The following is a 22113-nucleotide window of genomic DNA, read 5'->3' on the forward strand; positions in this document are numbered from 1 at the left end:
CAGGGAGGGAACATCATCTGGAAACTGTTAACCCAGAGGTGGGCTGGGCCGGCCATGTAAACAGGCTCCAAGAGATGGGACAAATCCACGCACAGAAGGGTTTGCAGATGACTTCCGGAACTTTCGGGAGGAGGGCTGCAGCCAGCACACGTGTGTCCCTCGCTGTTCCCGCCGGGCACCCAGGTGGCTGGCTCGGGAGCCCCGGAGCTGCCACGGCGGGACAGGCCAGGAGGGGCCCCTGGAGGCCAGGCTGTTGCTCATGCTCCTTCTTTGGCCACAGGTGTGGGGCTCCCAGGTGTATTCCCAGGCGGAGTGCTCCCCGGCGCAGGTGAGAGCAAGGAGGGAAAGGGGACCCTATAGCAAGGAGAGCGGACCCTGGCAGCCTCCCCGGTGGCCCCCCACCTCCCCCAAAGCCAAGGCCACCAGGGACCTTGGGTCCTGCCCGGCATTTTCTCCCTAAGCATCAAAGCTCAGGCTACAGACATAAGACCTCTGGTTGTCTTTCCCCTACAAAGATCAACAAGCTTCCCCTGGCCCCCCAGAGCCCTGAGCCCAGGCCCAGACCCAGACATCATTGCAGCCTGCAGTGGGCCCCCAAGGACAGACCAAGTCCCCATTGTGGCCAGCTGTTTCCCAAAAGCCATAAGTCACCAGGGGGCCCACCCAGTGCATCTGCCCTGCAGGAGACCCTCGGAGCTGCCCTCTCAACCTCCTTTCCCCACCAGGGCCCGGCCACCCCACCCAACGTGTGACCTCTTGAATTCCCCCAAAAGCCCAGGCTCGGGCTGCTCTGCGGGATTTGCTGGCAGAGTGTCCCTCCCTTGGCCCCTTCCTGCCACGATGGCCCAGCCCCAGGGGAGACAGGAGAGGTGGCAGCCCTGGACACTGGCAAATGGAGTGTCACCCAGCCAGAGCAGATGACTGCTTTGTGTTTGCTTGTGAATCACATCCAGTGAGAGCCCCCCAAGGTCACAGGCCTCCCCGACCTGCAGGCTCTTCCCATTTCTGGCAGGCTTCTGCTGTCTGCCTTCTCTAATGAGGGTGGGCAGGGCGGCGGGAAATTAACTCCAGTTTAGAGACAGGCCAACAGAAACACAGAAGCACATGGCTAGGAAATAGGATTAAAACTTCTGACCTTGGGTCAGATGGGGAAGAAAAGTCACCACCAAAGAGGCCCTCCCCCGACCCTGTGAGCCATGCCAGTAGCTGACAGTCAGTGAGGAGGGAGGCCAGCTGTGTCACTGACGGGGGTGTGGTGCCGGGCTGGACCTTCCAGGCCGGCCTTCCCATGCCCACTGCAAGCCCCCACTTTGCCCCTTCAGGAGCTCGGTTCCCGGGTGTAGGGGTGCTCCCTGGGGTTCCCACTGGAGCAGGAGTCAAGGCCAAGGCCCCAGGTATGTTGCCAGCTGGGCTGGTGACCCGTGGTGGGAATCTCCATTCGCCCTCAGTCCCCTCCGTCCCGGGGTGAGGGGCGGGGACCCTGGGCTCAGCTGGCTGAGATGGGCGGCACATCTGTCAGAAATCCCCGAGTGTGTGCGAGGCAGCATGAGCTGGGAGGTCTGGGCAGAAGTGGCCACGGCTCGGGTCAGCCCGCCCCTCAGCGCTGCCATTGGTGCGTGGGTGCCCTGTGCCCGTGGTGGCAGGGCTGCAGTGATGGCTCCTTGTCACTGCAGGTGGAGGCGGAGCTTTTGCTGGAATCCCAGGTAAGGCAAGGCTGGGTCCCCCACGCCAGTGAGGGTGGGCAGGCCAATGGGTCGGCCAGCCGGGCAGGAGATCCTCCCCTGGGAGGGGCTGGGCGTGCCGACTGCTCCAGGCCTCAGACTGGCTTCAGCACAAAGTGGCATCAGTCACAGGCCTGCTTCCCCCGTCCCAGCCCTCTGTCTGGGAGCCCAGATGAGCCCAGAAAACCCAGCAGTCTGTGCCAAATGCCACAAGGGCTACAGGCCCTAAGTGTGGCCCAAGCCCCAGGAGGGAGAGTGTCCTGTAGCTTCCAGAAGGAAGTGGCCCGTCACTGGGGGTTGCTCTGCTGGCCGATGAGAAAGAGGCAGGAAGGCCCTCTAGGCACTAGGATGGTTTCTGGATTCCGGATGCCATGGGAGCTCATTCTGTCTGAGCAGAAAGTGGAGCGTGAGGCTGGGGGCTTCCCCGGGGCTGCTGGCCCGAGTGGCTGGGACCTGATTTTGCTCTCCTTGTTCCCACAGGAGTTGGACCCTTTGGAGGTCAGCAGCCTGGAGTCCCTCTGGGGTACCCCATCAAGGCACCCAAGCTGCCAAGTAAGGCAGAAGGGGGATTCAAGAGACACCATTCGCTGGGCCTCCCTACTGGGAAGCCAGCTTGAGAGGGGACTTGTTTGGCCACCTGTGTCTTGGGGTGGATGGGGGTAGTCAGGAAACCTGGTATTAAAGCCCATTTCTGGTCGCCAGCAAAGGGAAACAGGGGGAAGCCATCCTGCAGGTGTTGGTCTCACTCCCATGCACACACATGCACAAGTGTGCACACACATGCACACACATGCACAGAGACCCGTAGCCCTGATGGGAAACCACTTGCGTTGATGGTAAGAAACACCATTCACTGGAAAGACCCCTCTGATGTCAACCCACCTCCACCCCAGCAATCAGCTCACATCATGAGCTGTTTCCTGATGGGGAGGAGAGTAAGGAAGATACTCAGACTCTAGGGCCATGGCAGGGCCTGGGTTGGTAAAAGAATGGGTGTCCCATCATGCCCTGGGGCAGGGGTGTCCTCTCCCTCCTCCACCAAGGCCTCTGCTCTCCCGAGAGCCTCTGAGAGCAGCTCACAGCCCTGGTGGGGGCGGCGCGGTCTCGGGCTTCAGTACCTGTGGGAATAGGTCTGTCTACCCAGGTAGTGGGGGCCCAGTGAGGCATGGGGCTGCCATGGGCCAGCCCCTGATCCCACACTCTGTCTCCTCAGGTGGCTACGGACTGCCCTACAGCACTGGGAAACTGCCCTATGGTAAGGCCCTCTTAGACTGGCGGGCTTCTGGCTCTCTCCAGCTGCAGGGTTCTGGCAAGGGAGCTGTGGCCCCAGCTCAGGGCTAAGAGAGCACCAGCTGGAGGGCGGGGGGGTGTGGAGTCTCGGAATGGGAGTCCCCGAAGGAGGGGACATGGAACTTGGACTCAGACAGCCTCATTCTCAATCCTGGCCCTCGCACTTATCACCAGGTCTTGGGAGAACCGGTTTCTTCTCTGAGCCTCAGTGTCTTTGTCTGTAAAATGGGAATAACCATCCCATACACATTTGTATTTAACTCTGGCTGTGGGGGGGGCAGGTGGAGACTCTGGGTGGCCTGGCCCTTGAAGGGCAGGGGAGGGGGCAGCCACGGTGAGGCCCACGTGGATGCCCAGAGGCTCTCGTTTTTCAGGCTATGGGCCTGGAGGAGTAGCTGGTGCCGCGGGCAAGGCCGGGTACCCGACAGGGACAGGTAAGGAGAGCCTCACCCCACTGCCAGCCAAAGGGGGCACTAATCACCGAGGCTCCATAAAGCAGGCCAGCCCACCCTACATCCAGACCCCGGTCTGAGCCTGGAGAAGGATCCTCAACCTCTGCATGCTATGAAACCCCACATCCACACCCAGATGTGAACCAGTTGGTTTTCTTTTTTTTATATAAATCTATTTATTTATTTACTTTTGGTTGCATTGGGTCTCTGTTGCTGTGCGCGGCTTTCTCTAATTGCGGCGAGCGGGGGCTACTCTTCATTGCGGTGCGAGGGCTTCTCATTGCGGTGGCTTCTCTTGTTGTGGAGCACAGGCTCTAGGTGTGCGGGCTTCAGTAGTTGTGGCACGTAGGCTCAGCAGTTGTGGTGCACGGGCTTAGCTGCTCTGCGGTATGTGGGATCCTCCCAGACCAGGGCTTGAACCCGTGTCTCCTGCATTGGCAGGCGGATTCTTAACCACTGCGCCACCAGGGAAGCCCCGAACCAGTTGGTTTTCTTGGGGCTGGAATAGGTGGGCTCTGGAGATACAGGGGCACACTTTCCAGAGTCTCTCTCCTTCCTCTCCCCCAGGGGTTGGCACACAGGCTGCAGCAGCAGCAGCAGCAGCTAAAGCAGCAGCAAAACTTGGTGAGTACGCCTGGAGTCCCTGCCTGCTAGCTGCCAACCCCCCAACCTCTCCATCCCTATTACCACTGAGAGCCTTCCTCACAGATAACTCACTAAGGTGGCCCCTCCCCACTCCACCCCCATTTATCCAACTTTTTTTTTTTAAATTTTTATTTATTATTTATTTATTATGTTTATTTTTGGTTGTGTTGGGTCTTCGTTTCTGTGTGAGGGCTTTCTCCAGTTGCGGCGAGTGGGGGCCACTCTTCATCGCGGTGCGCGGGCCTGTCACTATCGCGGCCTCTCTTGTTGCGGAGCAGAGGCTCCAGACGCGCAGGCTCAGTAGTTGTGGCTCACGGGCCCAGTTGCTCCGCGGCATGTGGGATCTTCCCAGAGCAGGGCTCGAACCCGTGTCCCCTGCATTGGCAGGCAGATTCTCAACCACTGCGCCACCAGGGAAGCCCATATCCAACTTTTGCAACACCACCCGTTCCTCTCTCCTTCCATCCATCCATTCATTCATTCTTTTTTCCATCCGTCCATTCACTCCACCCTCCAATCCTCCATTCCTCCATCCCTCCATCCATCTCTCCATCCATCCACCCATCCCTCCATCCATCCATTCATCCATCCCTCCCTCCTTCTGTCCCTCCCTCCATCCATCCATCCATGAATCCATCCCTCCCTCCACCCACCAATCCTTCCATCCATCTATCCACCCACTTATCTCTCCATCCATCCATCCATCTACCCATCCATCCATTCATCCATCCCTCCCTCCTTCTGTCCCTCCCTCCCTCCACCCATCCATTTCAGAGACCAGGGACAGATAAGAGCTCTGCTGGAGAATGTTGGCACTGCTGTGGGAGTCAAGAGGGAGACGTTGTTTCTACCTGGGGATAATCAGGAAGCGTTCTCAGAGAAAATATTTGATTCAGGCCTTAAAATATAGGTGGAGTTTGCCATGTGGTTAAAATAGGAGGGAGCAGGCAGAGGGAATGGGTAAAAGGGTGGTTAGAATGATAATTTTAGGTGGTACCTATATGAGCATTTAAACAATTTAATAGTTTAGTATCAATTTAATATGTACTATAAAACTTTTAACTAGCTCCTCAAGCCCATGATCCCTTGGCTAGTAGATGTGGCATGGCCTTCTCTATGCCCACGTGGGGAGCAAAGTGGGCATCTGTCCCCCAGTCCCGGGTGATTCCCCAGTTCAGAGTCAATCATGGGGGGTGAAGTCTTCACCTCTACCCCAGTCCCAGGGGAGCCCTTCCTGTAGCCTGTAGCACTGAGCTGGAGGCCTGCCCCACGGAGGCCCCACAAGCCCTCCCTCCAAGCCCCCAGGGCTGGAGGGGATGGCTGGAATGTGGGAGCAGGAGAGTGGGACGGCAAGGGGCTGCCAGAGCCAGGCAGCCAGGCGCTTGGATTGCAAACTTGGCCGCGTCTTCGGAACACAGGGAGAGGAAGTCTTGAACATTCTTGCAGGGGCCCCTCTGGCCCGGGGAGCGGCCGCTTGTGGTTTCTCAGTATGTGGCAGTGATTAGAATGGGATTTGTCTGAAAACATACAAGTCCCTTAATGAGGGTGTTGAAATGGACACTTTGGGGGTGAGTCAAGGAACAGTGGGGTGGGGGCATTCCCAAGCAGGCCCAGCTGGAGATGCCTGGGCCTCATTCCCAGAGGAGATTGCACTGTGAAAACACCAGCATCCAAGTAGCCTCCTGCCTGGCTTCAGGAGGGGCCCCTGGGAGCCACATTTGCACTATCCCCCTCCTAACAGGTGCTGGAGGAGCCGGCGTTCTCCCTGGCATTGGTGTTGGAGGTGCTGGCATTCCTGGCGGGCCCGGCGTGATTCCTGGCATCGGAGGCATCGCAGGTCGTGTCCACTCCAGCAGGGGGTGGAGGGTCTCCTTGAGAATGCTGTAGGGGAAGGGCCTCACCCTCTGTGGCTCTCTCTCCAGGGGCCGGGGCTCCAGATGCTGCTGCTGCCGCTGCTGCCGCCGCTAAGGCAGCCAAATATGGTGAGTGTCCCCACAGGGGGCAGGACCAGGGCTCCGGCCAGCCCTGGCCTCCGCATGGGCCTTGGAGACCCTAGTCCTATAAGGCTGGATGGACTTTGCCTTCGTCCATCTGGGGCACCGTCCCTCGCCAAGCGTCATTGTCATGCCTCCTTGCTTCTGCCCATTCTGGCCACTCTGCCTGGGAGACTCTGTCCAGTGCTCTCCACTGACTGACTCAGCAGAGGGCAGGGACCCTGTGGAGCATCTGTCTCCTCCCACTCTCCCCCAGGGCCACCCAGAGCTGCTGCACCAACTGCCTGGGTGCCCAGAGGAGCGTTCTGACTCTGCTTTAGAGCTAGATTGTGCTCTTCCCAACCATAGATGCAAACCCTTAGAGCTCTGTCGGGGGTTCCCTCATTTCCCTGCCCTTCTCTCGGATGACTTGGATCCATGCAGATGCAATGCCCGCTCACCTGGGATCCTGCACTCAGGACCTGCCACTCCTGTAGCTCCCCAGAGTCATGCCCCTGGAGACCCTCTGAGGTTCCCACAGGGTCCAGGCCAGGGGAACAATCCTTTCCTTCCACAGGCGCTGCTGCAGGCTTAGTGCCTGGTGCACCAGGCTTTGGCCCAGGAGTAGTCGGCATCCCAGGAGTTGGAGTCCCAGGAGTTGGAGTCCCAGGAGTTGGAGTCCCAGGAGTTGGAGTCCCAGGTGTTGGAGTCCCAGGTGTTGGGGTCCCAGGAGTTGGAGTCCCAGGTGTTGGGGTCCCAGGAGTTGGAGTCCCAGGTGTTGGAGTCCCAGGAGTTGGAGTCCCAGGTGTTGGCATCCCAGGTGTTGGAATCCCAGGTATTGGGGGCCCGGGCATCATGGGTGGACCAGGTGAGCTTGGCTCTGTGTGTGTGTGTGTGTGTGTGTGTGTGTGTGTATGTATGTGTGTGTGTGTGTAAGAGAGAGATGTTGAAATTATTGCCAAGACTTTTGTATTCTCCCCGACACCTCCCCACTCTATCCTCTTCTCTCCACACCCTTGGTCATCTTCTCTCCCTTGGGATATAACCACCTCCTAATTAACTACGGCCAGCATCATCTTGAATTCACCTTTTGGCTGTCAGTGTGCTCCTGGGGGCAGGAACCATGTCTTTTTCATCTCTGTGTTCCCAGCCCTTAGCTGAATATGTGCTCAGTAAATGGTGGATAGATGGGTGGGTAGGTAGATGGGTGGATAGATGGATGGGGGGGGGGTGGATGGGCAAAGGGACAGCTAGGGAGGTAGGTGAATGGCCATGTGGATGAGTAGGCAAATTGATGGATGAGAGAGTGGGTGGTGGGTGGATGAAGGGACAGATACAAGGATGGGTGGTTACATGGATGGATAGATAGATATAGGTAAAATGGTGGATGGTGAGTTAAATGGGTAAATGAAAAGAGAGATGAATAAGCATGTGGGGGACAAGATAAGTGGTTAGAAGGATGGATGGATGGATGGATGGATGGATGGATGGATGGATAAGCACGTGGGTAGATGAGCATATGAATGGGTGGGTAGAAGGCAAATACAAAATGGATGGGGGACTTCCCTGGCAGTCCAGTGGTTAAGACTCTGCGCTCCCAGTGCAGGGGGTGAGGGTTTGATCCCTGGTCGGGGAACAAAGATCCCACGTGCCGCGGGGCGCCGCGAGAAAAAGAAAATCAAAATGGTTGGTTGGTTAGATATTTAGATGAATGGATAGATAGATAGATGGATGGATAAATGCGTGTGTGGGTGGACAGAGAGATAAGTGGTTGAGTGGGTAGGTTGAGGTCCAAAGATAGACAAATGGACAGCCATACAGGAAGGTCAGCAGATGGATGAATGGGTGGCTGGATAGGCAGATGGACAGATGGGCTGATGGAGATATATGTGTGAGTAAATGGATGGACCACTCTGTGTTGGCTCAACAGATAGAAAGAAGATGGACTGAAAGACAGATGGGTGGACAGAGGGATATATATAGCGCATCTCTGCTCCATTCTCTCCTGAGCATTTGTGTTTCCCTTGGTCTCTACAGGGGCTGTGTCACCAGCTGCAGCTGCTAAAGCAGCAGCCAAAGCAGCCAAATTCGGTGAGTCCTGTGCTGATAGCTCCACCCCACCCTATTCTGGCCTTTACTTGCCAGAACTAAAGGACCGTCATCTTCCAGTCCCCGTTGTACAGCCCAGAGAAGGGGAGTGACTTGCCCAGGGCCACACAGCAAGTCACTGGCAGAGCTGGGACTTGGCCCTGTTGGGCCCCAGGACTATGTCTCCCCCAGTTGTCTCCCACCATGAGGCCAAGGGACTGGGTGATAGGAGAGTCCCAGTACGGCATTCCCAGTGGAGACAGTGTCCCTGACCCTCCCTGCTCTGGCCAGGACCCTCTCAGAGGAGCCCAAGACTGGCTGAGGATAGGGGACCTGTGCACAGTCTTTCCATCTTCAACAAAGAGGCTCTTCCCCAAGCGCTCAGAGAAGAGAGGGGCTGGAGACACACTGCGGGGTGTCAGTAGGGAGGAAGTTGGTGGGGGGCCCAGGTGTCCCATGGTTTCCTGTCCTTCATGGACCAGACATAGGGGAAGCTCGCATCCTCTTCTCCAGTCCAGCGTCCCCCAGAGCCCTTCCCAGCCTCTCTCATTGAGATCGTTTTCCACTTGGTTCTCTTCTCTCTGCAGGGGCCAGAGGCGGAGTGGGAGTTGGAGGTATTCCCACTTTCGGCGTCGGTGCTGGGGGCTTTCCTGGCTTCGGTGTCGGAGTCGGAGGTGTTCCTGGAGCTGGCCTTTCCCGTGAGCCTTAGTTCCATGAGGGGGAAACAGGGAAGGGGTGGGGGCTTGGCGGATGGGGGTGGGGGTGGGGGAGGGTAGACTGGGCTTCGCCGAGCTCAGGGAGGAGTTGGGGGAGAGCGCAGGGAGGGTCTCCAGTGCCTTTGGGGCAGGAGCTCTGTCAGCCCAGCCTGGCTGAGATCCAGCAAGGTTTCTGAGTCTCTTTCTTTCTCGGTTCCTCATAGCAGCAGCCCAGGCAGCCGCCGCCCAGGCAGCCGCCGCCAAGGCAGCCAAGATCGGTAAGTGCCCCAGCCCTGCCTGTCCTCATGCCCAGGGCCATGCCCTCCCCTCCTCCCCACCACAGCCCTGCTCTCCTGCAGGGCCCAGGCTCAAAGCTCAGAGCAGTTCTCCAACACGAGGGCAGAGCAACCTCACACTAGGGCCTCCAGGGCTGAAATGGCCTGGGTCAAGGTCGGAAGCCCCTGGGCCCATCTTCCAAAGCCACAGTGAAGTTTTCTGCGCTTTTCAATTGCGCACCATTAGGATCATTGGTGCCTGGCTTATCTCCCCCAGACCAGCGAGTTAAAGGTGCCCGTCCATACACAACCATTATGCCATTATGCAACCCCTACCTCCACCCTCTGCTCCCCCAAGAAGGGGGCACTTCAAGGGCAGAGCTGGATGCTCTTCACCCCTCCAGGTGCTGTAGGAGCAGGAGCCCTGGGAGGGCTGGTGCCAGGTGCCGGAGGAGAAATACCAGGTGTGCCAGGCGCTGTAGGGGTACCAGGTGAGCTGTGTCCCCAACCCAGACATGGGTTTGGCTTATCTCATGGAAGGGGCCCTGGAGGTGGCCTATGTCAAGTGTACCATTTTACAGATGACAAGACTGAGCCCAGAGGCAAGGGTAGAGACAAAGCAATTTCCCTTAGTTTGGAGGGAAGAGCCCCCATGGGATTCCAGATTGCTGAGTGAACCCGGCAAGTCCCCTACCTACCCCGGGGACGCTCAGGATGTCAGCCCAATAGGCAGTGGAACTCTGCTCTACCAGGGTTGGGGGGCCTCATTCACCCCTCACGGGGCCTTTCTGGTTTCTGATCAGGTGGGAGGGCCTGTGTCAGCCTTTGTTTTCCCGGCACTCTTTCTCTAAGGGGAGGAGATTAAGAATTACAATGAGATTAATTTACAGCTTTCCTTGGTTGTTTTTTTCCCACCAGAAGATTTCTCTTCTGCATTTCTTCTTCTTTCTGGGAGGAAGTTCCCCTTTTGAGTTCCCCCCCAAGAAATGTGGCGCTTCCTCTAATAGTTTTGGATACGGACGTGATCAGGATTTTTAAAGACGAACATCACCTTCAGCAGAAAGCTCCAGAAATCTTTTAGACTGAGGTTTAGGAGAGACAGCTTCGGGCTGCCCTCCACCATGGGCAGAGCGAGAAGGCCAGTCTCAGAGCTGCTTCTCAGGGAAGGGACGTGCCCAGGGCGGCTGATGGGCCATCTGAGAGCGGGCCTGCCTCACGCTGGGTTTCCTGGGTGAGGGGACAGTTCCCTAGAGGTGGTCTCTGAGAAGCCTTTCCACTGTGGAGGGTGGGTAAGAGGGGGAAGTGGTGCTGAGGACCACTCCACACTCTTCACATCTCCAGGGGCAGGGATCCAGGCAGCTGCAGCCGCCAAAGCAGCCGCCAAAGCTGCCCAGTTTGGTAAGTGAGCCCCCTGCCAGTTCTGTCTTCGACCCTCAGCCTAGAGCACTGCTCTCTTGTGTCCCTGCTTTGGGGTCCGGCAGACCCCCCTCCTTAGGCTGTCATGTTCTGGGCGTGGGCCTTCCTCACAGCTTTTGGCCCATCTGACCACTTTGAGGGGTGTGGATGAAGTTTCTGATTAGGAAGGCAAAGTGAGAACAGGTGCTGGCGAGCCCTCCAGAACACACCCCCTACCCTTCCCAAAGCCACTGCTGCCTCCCAGTCCAGCTGGGGCCTTGCCCTGCTTCTGGAACAAATGCTGGGCTCCTCTGGGCTCCCACCTACCCCAAGGGACAGCCATGTTCTTGCTCCCTGACAAGGTTCTCCATGTCGTGCTTCATCTGAGGGCCACCCTGGCAGCCCCAGGTTCCCATACCTTCCTGAATATGGCATAGCGAAACAGCTCACTTTAGAGCCAGAGAAATCTTAACTTCAGGTCTGCTGACCCCCAAACTCACATATGATAAACAACTCTTTTTTGTGAAACTATCATTTGCTGAGGTAATCATTACACCAGCCTTATGAAATTGGTACTCTTATGCCCATTTCACAGATGTGGAAACTGAGGCTCCAAGAGCCTAAGAGACTTGCCCATAGTCACACAGCTAAATGGTGGCCGAGCTGAGCTTGGAAGCCAGTCCTGCCTGTCTTGCAGAGCTCCCTTTACTACATAAGTCTGCCTCCATCACCCTCAGGAGTCTCAAAGGGGCCCTTGTAACTCCAAAGTTTAAGAACTCCTGATCCTGCCCAGACCTCATATTAGGGATGAAGAAGCTGAGGCCCATCAAGGGAAAGTAACTTGTCCAAGGTCACACAGCAAGTCTGTGCCCGGCTAAGGACCCAGGGCTCCTGACCTCCAGCCCGCTGCTCTTTCCATTAGCTTCTGCCCTCCTTGATCAGGACTTGGTTAAGGATGAGCTCTTCTCTGTCTTGCAGGGTTAGGCCCAGGTGTCGGTCTGGGCCCCGGTGTCGGTCTGGGTCCCGGAGTCGGCGTGGGTCCCGGTGTTGGCATTGGCCCCGGTGGCGTCATAGGTAAGCAGTGTGAGCAAGTGGGCCTGAGGGGCCTCTGAATGCTCCATGGGCGCCATCCTTGAACCCCCTCTCTCTCCTCCCAGGAGTAGGGGCCCCAGCTGCAGCCAAATCCGCTGCTAAGGCGGCCGCCAAAGCCCAGTTCCGTGAGTGCCCTGCCTGCCTTCTCTCCTCACCCCACAAGCCCAGGCCTGGCCCAGCGTGACCCAAGCCTAAACTGGACCCCAGGACATGCCATATATCTCAGGCCCGCCCTGCAGCCTCATGAGGCCCACAAGGCGGCAGACAGAGGGATTGGAAGTGCAGATTTGGCCTGAGAGAGACCCGGGTTCGAGTCCTGAGCCACACACTAGCTGAGTGACCTCTGAGTTTCCTGTCCTCTCGTGTGGGTACCGATGGCACCTGTCACAGAGGCTTGTTAGGAGAATCAAATGAGTTCATCCAAAAGGGAGGAACAGGAGGTTAGCCTGAAAAGGGCAGTGGTGTCCAGAGTGTGTGTCCCTGAATGCCAGCCTGGGGAAGGGCTGGACTTGGTGGTCAATGAGAGTTTTAGGAAGACCATTCTGGTGGCAGCGTAGAGGGCAGATTAAGGGGGTCTGGACCCCTTCCCTTGGGGCCTGACTCAGCTCCCTGAGCCGTACACCCCACAAAGGGCCTGTTCCCTGCCTGCTGCCGCCACCCCACTCCCCATCTCCCCCAGGGGCTGCCGCTGGGCTTCCTGCCGGCGTTCCCGGATTTGGACCCGGTGTTGGAGTTCCTGGACTTGGAGTTGGTGTTGGTGTTCCTGGATTTGGGGCAGGTGCAGGTGAGGGGCCTTCTAGGGGCTGAACAGAAACGCCCCTGACCTCAGAGGAGGGAGACCTCTCCTCCCAGCACGTCCCCTCCACTCAGAGGTGTGCAATAAATTCCCCATTAGGTTCTCCTGAGCAGTTAGAGACAACTGGGGTAACAGGATGTGGGCAGGCCAGGCGAAGGGTCCTCTTCTGCCAGATTTCAGAGTTTCTGTCTCCTCAGTGGAAGGGTGCCAGGGCTCCAAACTGAGAAGAAGCCCACCACCCAAGGAAGGAGGCTGGAGGTCCCTGGGGTCAGTGGTGTGGGTGGGCTAGCCTGGCGCCCCTTCAGCAGTGCACTGTGGCAAGGGGGCCACTAGGAACTCTAGCTCTTCATCTACTAGTTACTGAGCCTGCTCTGTGTCCAGCCTCAGGCAGACCACGCCGGGCCTAGAGGAGACGGGAGGGGACAGATGGAAGGAGGAGGCACAGTTCAGCCCTCAAGCACCCCCAGACCAGACTGGTAGAGGCACAGTTAGACACTGAAGCTCTGTACTTGGCTGGGTGAGCTCCTGGCTGCAGAGCCACAGCTTCAGGGCTTTGAGAGAAGCAAAGAAGGCTGAGGAAGTCAAGGAGGGCTCCCTGGAGGAAGCAGAATCCCCAGGCACAGAGCTCAGCTGCTGACCACCCCACTCTTCCTTTTGCCCTTTTCCCCAGTACCTGGAGCCCTGGCCGCAGCTAAAGCTGCCAAGTACGGTGAGTGCACCCCACACACCATCCCTGACAGCACCTGGTCACCCAGCTCCCCTCCCCCTGGGCCAGGGCCCAGTGCCTGGAGCCTACAGCGCAGGGTTGGGATGGTCAGGATGGAAAAAGGCAGTTTCTAGGAAGCATTAATGATGGTTCAGCAGACTCTGGCTCCTGCCCACTAAATGACTAGAGTGCCTCCAGCCCCAGGACAACCAAAACCACTCTTCACATTTCCAGCCCCCCTGGGGGCAGTTTCACTTTGGTGAGGACCATGGTCCCTAAGACCCCTCAGACCCTGACAGTTTCATGGGGCCCAAGGCCAGGGAGGGGCCGGGGCTGCTCTCCCAGCAAAGCCAGGACTCCTCATCTGGGCCCCTGCCTCCCTGTCAGCATGACTGCGCCCGCCACGAGCCACGAGGACGTGGCAGACCTGCCCTCCCCCCACACTTGGCACTCAGGCAGTCCCGCCTGGCCAGATCCACACCGTCTATGTCCCCCTGCATTCCCGGCCTCCTGGGATCTGGGCCGGGGCCTCCTCCAGGGAACTGCCAACCAGGCCTGGCCGGTCCACGTGGGGCCAGTTTCCACCTCGGAAAATCCCAGCTTCCTCAGCCCCCGCCCACGGCGGGACTGATGACCCACAGGCCCCTCTCCTGTTCCTTGCTGGCGGCTCTGCTGGCCTGAGTTCGGCAGCCATTGCCAGGGAAACAGAGCAGTTAAGGGCTCTGGCTCCGAAGTCATTTCCTGCCCATGAAACCTTGAACACATTGCTTAACCACTGCTCAATTTTCTCATCTGTGAAATGGGGCTAATAGTACCTACCTTTCCTGCTGCCCGGAGCAGTCTGATAAGTGTGACACACGGACCATGAGTGTCCCCCTAAAGCGCTAGCTGTAACTCCTGCTGCTGCCGCTCCTGGCAGCTCTGTACTGGACAGTGGTTCACACTCAGAGGTCCTTTCACTCTTCAAACACCTATAGGTGAGCAGGCGTAAGGATCGTCATCTCCTTTATAGAGATGCAACTCTGCGGCTCAGAGAGGTGACAGCTATGATGAGTGGAGAAACCAGATTCAAACCCAGGGCTGTCAGGACCTGAGACTAGTCCTCCACCCTTGGCAGCCTGTGGCCACAGCCACCACTGTGACCACCTGCAGGTCCCAGCACCAGGCCGGGAGGAAGGAGAGGAGACAGGCAGGCTGAGGCTCAAGGGGGTGTTCCCTTGCCCGATGGGTCAGGGCAGAGCTGGACCTCAGACCCGGGTGTCTGGTTATGGACTTCTGCCCAGTGCTCCTTCCACTAGGTCACATGGCCTCAGCCACCTGTCTACTTGCCTAGTAGCCCTGGGGCCGGGAGACCCCGTCCTTCAGAAAGGGGAGGATTGACTCTTTGTCCTCTCTCCACAGGAGCAGGAGTGCCTGGGGCCCTTGGAGACGTTGGAGGTCTTGGCGGAGTCGGTGTCCCAGGTGGTGTGGTAGGTGAGTTGAAACCCCAGGACAGGCTGGGCATTGAGGGAGACGGACCCACGGAGAGTCCCGCCCTGAGCCCCCTCTGTGTCCCCAGGAGCCGGACCTGATGCTGTGGCTGCTGCCGCCAAAGCCGCCGCCAAAGCCGCCCAGTTTGGTGAGCGCAGGCTTGAGGCGGGGCTGCCGCCAGGCTTCTAGGGTTTGACAGGAGGGGAGGGGTCCTGACCACGCACCATGGAGCACATATTCCCTGACCTGTTCCTGAGGCCCTCAGGGGCATCGTCTCCCAGGGGCCCGGCCCACCTCCTGGCCCCACTAGCCCTCCAAGGCCCTGGGGGCTCAGGCTCCACCTGGGTCCTGGGATGATCTCCCCACCCCCCCACCTCCTCCCGCACCCCACCGCGGACAGACCAGCTGCTCTCAGGTGCGGGGCTTAATGCACAGCTCTCTCCTCAGGGCTGGGGGGACCCGGTGGGCTCGGAGTCGGTGGGCTCGGAGTCGGAGGGCTTGGACTTGTCCCAGGGGCTGCGGGCCTTGGAGGTAAGGGGTACCCTGGAATCAGTGAGTGCATGACCGCCCCCTTCTCTGGGCTCCTGCAGCATTTGGAGGGGCCTGAGCAGGCTTAGCGAGGGCTGCCCCTTGCAGCTGGGTGTCCCAGTCCTCTCCCTCTCTTTCAATTCACCCAACCACCTCAAGTGGGAGTTCATTAGGATAGAGATGGTTATGCCCATTTTCCAGAGAAGAAAAGCAAAGCTTGGAGGGAAATTACTTTCCCAAAGTCTCTGCCATCATGGTGGACTTTATGTTAACATTTCTCTCTCTCTTGGGTCATCATTGTATCTCCCTACCTGACCTGGCCTGAAGTCTCTTACCCCGTGTACTCCACAAGGTTGGCCACACAGTAGGAGCTTAGTAAAGACTTCTGGAAAGATGGACGGATGAAGGCGGGGTGGAGGGATGGTGGAAGGATGAGTCAGTAGGCAGATGGCAGATCGGTGAGCAGGTCAGGAGGGGGACATCACTTGGGGAGGGAGGAGATATTCCTCAGCGCTCATGCGCCCCATCTCCCCAGGTGTGTCCCCAGCTGCAGCTGCTAAAGCAGCCAAATATGGTGAGTTGCTCCCGATGCCTCCCTCTGCCCAGGCCTGCAGGCTGCTTATGCCCCACCCCCACTGCCCTGTCCCCGCCCCGGCGCAGGCCTCAGTCCTGCTCACGATACCCCTGAAGGCACATCCGGGAGATCCCTGACCCCAGACCCCAGAGGGGATGCTCAGGGTCCCTTAAACTGTGGCGAGTCCTGACCCCCATCTGCCCTCTTCTCAGGTGCCGCTGGCCTTGGAGGTTTCCTAGGCGCCGCCAGGCCGTTCCCACTTGGAGGTAGGGACCACCTCCGCTGTGAAATCCTCAGCTCGGCCCGGCCCTGGAGGAGGCCTGGCTGCCTAGCAGCTGGGACTCTGAAGCTGCATCTGGCACAGGGACACAGAGAGAGGGTGGAGGGGACAGTCCGGGGAAGGAGGCATCCTGGGGGCAGAGGGGCAGGCCTCAGGGTCAGGTGGACACATGTGCCCCAGACACCAGGCCGACGAGCTGAGGCCATGGAGACGCACCCCAGGATGCCAGGAGGGGACCAGCTTTGTTAAGAAAGCTGCTTTGGCAGTGGGGAGGGGGCGGTGGGAGGAGGTGGTCCTAGTCAGAGAGGCAATAGGTGGCAAGGCTGGGGTGGGCCCTGCCCCCCACCAACCCCAAACCCCTCCTGCAGGTGTCGCAGCAAGGCCTGGCTTCGGACTGTCTCCTATCTTCCCAGGTATGACCAGGATCCCCCGCCCTGGGCCCCATCCTTCCTCCTTCCCTGGTTCATCTCCTGCTCAGAAGGGCTGAGCCAGGACCCGAAGGGTACCCCACGCCCTCAGATCGCACAGAGTTGGGTTTCCCCTTCTCCTCTCCCTCCCGTGCCGGGCCAGGGAGCATCAGCTTTTCCAACACACCACGTTCATATGAGGCAAACTGAGGTTCAGAGAGTGCCAGGGACACGCTCAAGGTCACACAGTCACTGATAGAGGCAAAGCCAAGGGCTTCCAACACCCAAGCCCAGAACTTGGCCCCTCTCAGACGAGGCCCAGGCTGCCCGGGAGGGCTTGGCGGGCACCCCAGAGGTGGGCACACTCACGACCCCTCTCCTTGCCTTGTAGGTGGCGGAGCCGGGGGCCTGGGAGTCGGTGGTGAGTCTATCATAAGAACAAGGGGCCCCAGTTCAAGCAGAGCCCTGAGCTCCTTCGCAGGGCGGGGGTCGATCCTGCTGAGGGAGCGGCTAGTGCAGCCACGGCCCTGGGCTGGCCCTCTGGCGTGGGGACCCGAGGGAGCTCCACGGGGAATCACAGAAGCTGAAGTCAGCCCTGGGATGTGGGGATATGGGGACCCCGATTCCTGGGGCTCCCAGCCGGGCACTCGACTGGGCACCAGGAGTGAGACAGGGACCTGGGTCAGCCCGGGTCTTAAGGTCTAACCAGAGAGGTTGACAAGGTCCCATAGAAAAGGAAAGAAACTGTAGGGGAAGAACAAGGCCTGTTCAAGCAGGTGGTCAGGGAGGCTGAGCCTGAAGCCTGTCGGTGGGGGGTAAGGCTGCCCCTGGGAGGCGTGGCCAGGGTCTGACTGTGGTGGGAGAAGGCCCGCAGAGCTGCTCAGTCCTCCACAGGCAGCAGGCCATCTGCAAGGAGCGAGGTTGGACAGGAGGGTAGGGCCGGGGTCAGAGAGGCCTTTGGAACCCGCTGCTGCAAGATGGAGGCGCGTGGAGGGGCGGGGGGTTGGAGTGGGGTGTCTGGGAGAGGCGGGAAGGCCTGGCCTCCTCCCCAATCCCGGCCTTCCCTCCACAGGCAAACCTCCCAAGCTCTATGGAGGGGCTCTGGGAGCCCTGGGATACCAAGGTGAGTAGAGACTCAGCCCCTGGAAGTGGGCGGGGGGTGGGAGGGTGGGTGTCGGGCAGAGGCGGAGTGATGGGACCCGTCAGCCTGGGAGAGAGGGCAGCACGTCAGACGAGGCCTGGCAGGGAGTGGGGAGGCTGGGGCAGAGCTGGACACCTTACCCACCCGTTCTTCTACCTGCGACACAGACACGCAGAGCTGAGAGTGGGCCCAGGACCCTCCAGGCTCATCCAGGCCAGGCCTGGCAGCCCCTCCCTCCCTGGTACCCACACCCGCCCCTGCAGGGAGGAGCCGAGAGAAAGAGAAGGGATGAGGAGGAGGGAGGGGCTGGGAGGGGCAGAGAAGGAGAGAGAGAATGGAGGCGACAACAAAGGGAGCCCTGGAGTCAGGGGGTCGGAGGGGTGGACCCGGCAGGGTGGGCAGAGGCGGCCCAGAGCCACACCCTTGCTCCAAGAGGCAGACGTGCCTCTGGCAGTGTGTGTGTGTGGGGGGGGGGGTCTGATCACCACCCCCCAGGCATCTCCCAACGAGGCCCAAAAGAGACCCAGAGAAGCCCCAGCTCCGCCCCTGTGCCCAGCTCAGGCTGCGGATCCCCTTCCCCCCGCCCCCTGCTTCCCGCTGAGCAGATGAGACAGCCCAGGCCAGGGCAGGGAGAGACAGAGGCAAGAGCAGCCTGACCTCGTCCAGGGCGCCCAGCTCTCAGTCAGGCACCAGCTGGTGCCTGTGGCCCTGTCACACAAGCTTTCTTTTTGTTGGCTTTCTTTCCCAACAAACACCCTGGATGAGCTTCACAGAGAGAGAGAAAGATGGTGCTCGCTGCCACCAGGTGGCAGTAATGAGCCACATCGAGCTCCCCCAAGGGTAGGCGCTACCCCAGGCCCTACTACCAGACATCGGTGCCTTGATGATTTGAAATAAGGTTAACCAATCAGACCCTCCGCACGAGAGGGCAGGAGTCCTGCTACCACCCCCCTGCCCAGTGGGAGTCTGTACAGCGGAAGAGTTCAGAGAGTGGCCTGGGGTCGTGTCCAGGCTTCCCGTGGCTTCTTGGAGCCTCTGTTCCCTGCTGTGATGATGTGGGTGCTAAGAACAGCTTGGAGTTGGGGGGCGTGGGCAAGGGCTTGAGAAGCGACCAAGACTGACCCTTGTGTGTACCTCCCCGCACCCAGCTGGGGCCTGCCTGGGGAAAGCCTGTGGCCGGAAGAGAAAGTGAGCTTCCCAGGACCCCTGACTCACGACCTCATCAACGTTGGTGCTACTGCTTGGTGGAGAATGTAAACCCTTTGTGACCCCCGCCCCCATCCCATGCCCCCTCCTAAGTTCCCACCCCCAGGAGGGAACAGGGCAGGCAGGGTGGCCTTGGAAATCCACAGGGCAAGGAAACAAGAGAGTGGTGGCCAAGTGGGCCCCTGGAAGCCCCCTGCTTCAGAGGCAAGGGGTGGGTGGGCTTGGCCCCTGCCCCCACCCCCTTCCCACCCAGGAGCTCCCCCTCCACACACTCCATCTCCAAGGGAACTTGGTGCTACGTACTGGTGCTCTCATTCTTCCTGCGGGGAGGGAGGAGGGAAGGACAGCCCCTTAGGGAACCCCTTCCCTGGGGCTCCTCTGAAGATGGTGCAGACACTTCCTGGGCAGTCTCACCTCCCCCTGCCCACCAGGACCCACCTCTGGCTGCGGTCCAGTTGGTACCCAAGCATCGAAACCCTAAAGCTGGATTCGGTCACACGATCTCTTGGCCCCCTTGGCCCACTCTCCCCTACCAGTCGCTATTCCCCATGTCTGGGGCACCTTCAGGTCGGAAGATTTCCCCCCATTGGGAATAGCCCTCTTGCTCTTGTGGAATTCATCCGCCCATCTGCCCATCCGTCCATCCGTCCTGGCCCCCATTTGGCTGCCCGGCACCGCTAGCTGGCTGGGCGCCCCTACCATCAACTCGATTAACCTGTCATGGCAGCCTGTGCCCTGCCTCTGCCCCACCACACACACCCCTACGTAGGGGCCCCGAGCCCAGGTTGTGAGGGGCTGTGCCGACTGGGGCAGCAGGAATCTCCCCCCAAAACTGGGTCTCCCCCCACGCAGTACTGTATCCCCGGTCCTCCCCCTGGAGCCACTGTACTTCAGAGCATTTCCCCCCCTGCCCCGCCCATCTCTTTGTGTCTCGCTGTGATAGATCAATAAATATTTTATTTTTTGTCCTGGATATTTGGGGATTATTTTTGATTGTTGATGTTCTCCTTTGGTTTTATTTTTGTGGTTTATGGGGGAAAAAAAAACCTTTTTTTTTTTTTTTTTTCTGATCTGGGGAGCTACATCCCCAGTAGAAGATTCATTTTAATCACTTTGGTATAACTCTGAGTGAAACACACATTTTTTTTTTTTAAATAAGAAAAGAGAATTAACTGCTTCAGAAAAGACTAATAAATGAAAACCTTTTAAAGGAAACTATGTCTTGGCCTCCTTTGTAATCCCTCATCTGCCTTCAGCTCCTGGTCCGGGTAGGGAACAGGGCTCGGCCTTGGGGAACCTGTTCAAAATGTATTTAGGGGGCTGCCAATCGCCTGCCATTGGTTTCTGGTGAATTGATCCGTCTCCTAGTTCAGCGTGTCCTTTAATAATGATAATCCCTTTGTAGGGGAAGCAGAGCAGCCAGCCCTACACATGCCCACCCACAGTGGGTCTCATTCCTCTGAGGATGTGGGTTCACCCACCCAGACACTCCTTCCCCAGCCCTCACCCCTTAGGTCCAAATCCTTGGCCTCTAGATGTTGAGAGTACAGATAGAGGAAACAAAAATGACCCTTCTGTCCAGACCAAACACTTGGCCTTGGTGAACAGCCTTGCAGAGAGAAAAGAAATGGCCCAGGGCTTCCCTGGTGGCGCAGTGGTTGAGAATCTGCCTGCCAATGCAGGGGACACGGGTTCGAGCCCTGGTCTGGGAAGATCCCACATGCCGCGGAGCAACTAGGCCCGTGAGACACAACTACTGAGCCTGCGTGTCTGGAGCTTGTGCTCCGCAACAAGAGAGGCCGCGATAGTGAGAGGCCCGCGCACCGCGATTAAGAGTGGCCCCCGCTTGCCGCAACTGGAGAAAGCCCTCGCACAGAAACTGAGACCCAACACAGCCATAAATAACTAAATAAAATTAAAAAAAAAAAAAAAAAGAAATGGCCCGACCTCAGAAAAACAGATGGATGTTTCCCTCTAAACATCCCCTCTAAGGAAGACTCACTGTCACACATGGCCACTAGGGCACCACTTTACTTCCTTACAAAACATAACAAATGATACCCTGCAGGTGGCAACAGGAGGCTCAGTACTACCCTTGGATGCACCAATTCCCCAGGGTCGTCCCCCTCCCCTCAGGGCTACAAATCCACAGAGCATGGGGACGTGCCCTCCTGGAGCCCACAACTCCCTTCTAGAGCACACTCTTGGGTACCAGATTCTGGAATTTCCTCTGCAGACCACCAAGTCCACTTCCAGGGCCCACATGGCCTCATGTGTGCATCCGTCCCCCTGAGAGCGAACCCCATGGCCAGTGGGCACTCGTGGAGGCCAGAAGGATGGCGAGGGAGCTGTTTGTTGGCAGTGTGGGTGCAGTCTGCCGTGCAGACAGCAGCAGACGGCTGTATGGGTATCCGTGCGCCTGCGCACAAGGACCCTGTGGAAAGAGCAAGGGGGTGGGGCGATGCTCAGGGACAGCTTCCCAGGGGACAACAGAGCACAGGAAGCAATCTACTAGGCAGAGAATAGAGCAGAGAGTAGGGAGGGTCAGGCCTTTCAAGCAGGAAGGGCAGCCCTGTGATGGTTCTGACTGCCTGGTGGGAGGGAGCAGAGCCGAGCAAAGGCGAAGGATGGATCAGAAGCGGGTAGGGGGTAGGTTAAAGGATACCACGGGGTGGGGGGCTGCTGTGACAGTCAGTGAGGAGTGACAGCCTGCCCAAGAGTAGTGGCAAACCAGATTCATTCGTTCGTTCACTTGTTCAGCAAAAAGATCCCTTGCTCATCCTGGGAAACCCCTCAGCCCCAGGCAAATTGGGATAGTTGGTCACCCTCCCTTCCAGAGACATCTATTCATCATGCACAAACATATACACACATTAGTTGCATTACTCAGCATCTTGGTGTTATTTTAATCAAAACTGTGTTTCAAAGATCATTCCTTATCAGCTGTATATTCATTTAACAAATACTTATGGAGTTACCTACCATGCACTAGGTACGGTTTTAGAAGCTGAATATACAGTAGTAAACAAAATGGGCAAAAATCCCTTTCCTCATGAAGTTAACATACCAGTAACTATATCTGTTGTATTTATTTAATCACTTTGCTATTATGACCAATGCTGTCCTGGACATTTGTGTGTACGTATCTTTCCTACATGTCAGTGTGAGTTGGTCTATAGCAGCACCGTCCACAGAACTTTCTGTGATGACGGAAATGTCCTCTATCTGCTGTGTCCAGTGTGTAACCACTAGCTACGTGGGCTCTTGAGCTCTAAAAATATGACTAGTGAGACTAAGGAATTGAATTTTTAATTTTGTTTTTTAATTTAAATTTTTAAGTGTAAATAGCCACAGTATTGGATGATACAGGTCTATGGGA

General features: G+C 57.9%; 1 protein-coding gene and 1 pseudogene across 19 annotated transcripts in view; both read left to right on the top strand.

The window, feature by feature from the left end:
- Positions 1 to 19707, top strand: part of ELN (elastin) — a 32960-nt gene extending 13253 nt beyond the window's left edge. For 5 of the 19 annotated variants that reach the window (XM_057528837.1, XM_057528831.1, XM_057528839.1 and 2 more), the window contains 28 exons: positions 281 to 328; positions 1323 to 1394; positions 1674 to 1703; positions 2202 to 2273; positions 2935 to 2976; positions 3386 to 3445; positions 4031 to 4087; positions 5850 to 5945; positions 6031 to 6090; positions 6659 to 6916; positions 8119 to 8172; positions 8757 to 8867; positions 9089 to 9142; positions 9544 to 9630; positions 10481 to 10537; positions 11513 to 11608; positions 11692 to 11751; positions 12306 to 12410; positions 13093 to 13131; positions 14530 to 14601; positions 14687 to 14746; positions 15046 to 15129; positions 15662 to 15700; positions 15913 to 15966; positions 16349 to 16393; positions 16779 to 16808; positions 17460 to 17510; positions 18677 to 19707. In XM_057528837.1, coding sequence (XP_057384820.1) covers positions 281 to 328; positions 1323 to 1394; positions 1674 to 1703; positions 2202 to 2273; positions 2935 to 2976; positions 3386 to 3445; positions 4031 to 4087; positions 5850 to 5945; positions 6031 to 6090; positions 6659 to 6916; positions 8119 to 8172; positions 8757 to 8867; positions 9089 to 9142; positions 9544 to 9630; positions 10481 to 10537; positions 11513 to 11608; positions 11692 to 11751; positions 12306 to 12410; positions 13093 to 13131; positions 14530 to 14601; positions 14687 to 14746; positions 15046 to 15129; positions 15662 to 15700; positions 15913 to 15966; positions 16349 to 16393; positions 16779 to 16808; positions 17460 to 17510; positions 18677 to 18720 — 1937 coding nt within the window. In that variant the 3' untranslated portion in view covers positions 18721 to 19707. The remainder of the gene's footprint in view (positions 1 to 280; positions 329 to 1322; positions 1395 to 1673; positions 1704 to 2201; positions 2274 to 2934; positions 2977 to 3385; positions 3446 to 4030; positions 4088 to 5849; positions 5946 to 6030; positions 6091 to 6658; positions 6917 to 8118; positions 8173 to 8756; positions 8868 to 9088; positions 9143 to 9543; positions 9631 to 10480; positions 10538 to 11512; positions 11609 to 11691; positions 11752 to 12305; positions 12411 to 13092; positions 13132 to 14529; positions 14602 to 14686; positions 14747 to 15045; positions 15130 to 15661; positions 15701 to 15912; positions 15967 to 16348; positions 16394 to 16778; positions 16809 to 17459; positions 17511 to 18676) is intronic. The other 14 variants (XM_057528848.1, XM_057528844.1, XM_057528840.1 and 11 more) reach the window with 12 other exon arrangements.
- LOC130704850 (uncharacterized) lies at positions 18827 to 19707 on the top strand (annotated as a pseudogene).
- Positions 19708 to 22113: the final 2406 nt, after the last annotated feature.

Source organism: Balaenoptera acutorostrata, chromosome 15, assembly GCF_949987535.1.
Source record: "Balaenoptera acutorostrata chromosome 15, mBalAcu1.1, whole genome shotgun sequence".
In the NCBI taxonomy this organism is placed as follows: domain Eukaryota; kingdom Metazoa; phylum Chordata; class Mammalia; order Artiodactyla; family Balaenopteridae; genus Balaenoptera; species Balaenoptera acutorostrata.